Source organism: Squalius cephalus, assembly GCF_949319135.1.
Source record: "Squalius cephalus genome assembly, chromosome: 17".
Lineage (NCBI taxonomy): Eukaryota > Metazoa > Chordata > Actinopteri > Cypriniformes > Leuciscidae > Squalius > Squalius cephalus.
The window spans coordinates 18,392,413-18,394,728 of record NC_137138.1 but is presented as its reverse complement, the minus strand read 5'-3'; the positions used below and the strand labels follow the sequence as shown (position 1 = coordinate 18,394,728).

At 34.1% G+C, this 2,316-nt stretch overlaps 1 protein-coding gene across 1 annotated transcript; it reads right to left on the bottom strand.

The window, feature by feature from the left end:
* Positions 1-428: 428 nt before the first annotated feature.
* On the bottom strand, positions 429-2,268 carry LOC307145093 (snake venom vascular endothelial growth factor toxin VR-1'-like). The gene is made up of 5 exons (XM_079847918.1): positions 2,110-2,268; positions 1,401-1,440; positions 1,026-1,213; positions 858-928; positions 429-647 (listed from the first exon to the last, which is right to left on the bottom strand). The coding sequence occupies exons 1-5, from the start codon at positions 2,173-2,175 to the stop codon at positions 620-622; spliced, it is 393 nt and encodes a 130-aa protein (XP_079704044.1). The 5' UTR covers positions 2,176-2,268; the 3' UTR covers positions 429-619.
* Positions 2,269-2,316: the final 48 nt, after the last annotated feature.

The window sequence follows — 2,316 nt, the reverse complement described above, 5'->3', positions numbered from 1 at the left end:
GCCACGTATTCCTTAAAAGAGACTCTCTATTATTATGTTCAACACAAGGTGGCGCTATGTTTGAATCTCAGTAGTGGGTTGAAGTTATGCAGATGGTCACTGAAATCAGTCAATTATGGGGTTAGAATTGTTGCATTATAAATAGATTAATATTCACAAATAAATGTAGAGATTCACAAAAAAATACCAAATTCACAAATAAATGTAAAGAATGTAAAGAATTTCACAAAAATTTATAAAATTCACAAATAAAAAAGAAATGAGATTTGCAAAAAAAAAATATTTACAAATGTTTTATTATTTTACAAACACAACTCTGCCTGGCATTTATTTGTGAACCGCTTTCTGTGCACTTATAAATCCCCTCACGCATCTGTGGACAAATCATAGGGACAAATCCACAAATAAGTGGACTCCACCCACCGTTTACTCAAGACAATCAGATAAGCTTTTATTCTTAGATGAAAAACAAAACAAACAAAACAGTGTTTTTACATAATCTTAAACATATACAGGCTAAGTAATGTCAATTATACTTTCAACTGTCCATAATAATCACTTATAATTGTATATAATAATTCATACAATATCATGATGTCATGACTATGACTGAGCTGTTTCAAAAAAGCATCAGTTCATCTCTGGACCTGTTATGAAGAAAAAGAATAATTAATAATAATGATAATTATTATTTAAACACCGTGAGAAGGTAACTTGGCCACATCTTTTTATTTCATTCGCTAAGTTAATATGTAAATGTATGCAATGTATGATTTTAAGGAAGTTCTATGAAAGTTTAAGTTCAGCAAAAACGGCAATAATAGCTTGTGATGTGAAGTCATAGACTTGTGCATTACCTGCATTGACACTCACTGTGTTCAACAAAAGGCAGCTCAATAATCTTCTCACCATGTTCATTCTGCTTTAACTGTAATTTTGTTGGGGGAATAAATAAAGGAGGAACAGATATGTGATGATGAACTGAATCAATTACATTTCCATATACACTATGTTTCTGTTCGTACCTGCATCATGGTGGTGTGTTTGGTCACGCTGACACACACCATAGCCTCATCCGAGCAGCAGCCTCCACAGCGCTGCACAGACACACATGGAGGCTCCACACCTTTGTGCATCACCTCAGGGAATTCATGCTCAACTTTAACTAAAGTTTCACGTGGCTTACAGATGCTGTTGACATAGACCATCCCTGCTAAAAGTGAATGAATGAATGGAGAACACAATGAATGACATAGACATATCTGTTTGATGCAATTTCAATATCTCTATTTGAGTGTTCAGTAAGAAAACAAACCAACGATAGAGAGAGAGAGAGAGAGAGAGAGAGAGAGAGAGAGAGAGAGAGAGAGAGAGAGAGAGAGAGAGAGAGAGAGAGATACCTTCAGTAGAGTTATGACTGATATATTGGTTGTGAGGATGCTGTGGAGTTAAATATAAAACAATTTGGTTAATTACGTAATTTATTTTATTTATTCGTGGTTACTAACTGGCTAATGTTGATTAACTAATTCCAACTGTTTTTGCAGTGTGCTGGCACCTATTTTTTACAGTCTATGGCTGGCACTCATTTTCATAATCACCAATAGGTGAGTCACTCAGATGTGTCATAATTCGCACGTAAACATTTTTGTGTTCGGTTTCGGTAACACACTATTTTAGTCTCCTTGTTATTTTATGTAGTAATAACAGAATATTATGCATAATTACAAAACTATCCCTAAACATTATTATATAGCTAAGTACATGTGGTACATAGGTAGGCTATGTTAATTTATTAATAGGGTGTTGTCCAAAAAAACAGAGAGACTGACAGAAAAGTTGAACAAATTAAGATAAGTATGTAGGCTATACATCTATCCTGACTGTTGTTATTAGTTTGATGCTTAAAACCCAGCATTAAACGTCAATCACCAAAACACTTATTACGCTGTTTACAACTACACATAACTGGATAAAGTAAGTCTCTCACACAGTGACAATAAATAATTATTATAATTTAGTCACAATCGAAATTGAATATATAAAATATGTTCCTGTAGTAAATGTTTGCATTTTGTCTTAAAAAGATTCAGAATTGTTGAACTTTACCTGATCGTCCATCTCAGATGTCAGATGGAGGAGGACGAGATAGAGCACACGCACAAAAACACGCATTGCTTTACTTGAATGTCTGGAGCCTCGCGAGAAATGTTAAGTCTAATAATACAGATTACCCTGTTCATTTGAATCCCATTTCCCGATGGAACTGTTACTCACCATAACGGATATTGCAAAATATATTCTGAGAACTTTAGT

What these genes read in the sequence shown, in the direction of transcription:
- LOC307145093 (XM_079847918.1), bottom strand. Translation starts at nt 2,175, where the DNA reads ATGCGTGTTTTTGTGCGTGTGCTCTATCTCGTCCTCCTCCATCTGACA. An exon ending in CATCTGAGATGGACGATCAG is followed by an intron (nt 1,441 to 2,109) that starts GTAAAGTTCAAC and finishes TTAACTCCACAG; the next exon opens with CATCCTCACAACCAATATAT. An exon ending in CACAGTGAGTGTCAATGCAG is followed by an intron (nt 648 to 857) that starts GTAATGCACAAG and finishes TCTTCATAACAG; the next exon opens with GTCCAGAGATGAACTGATGC.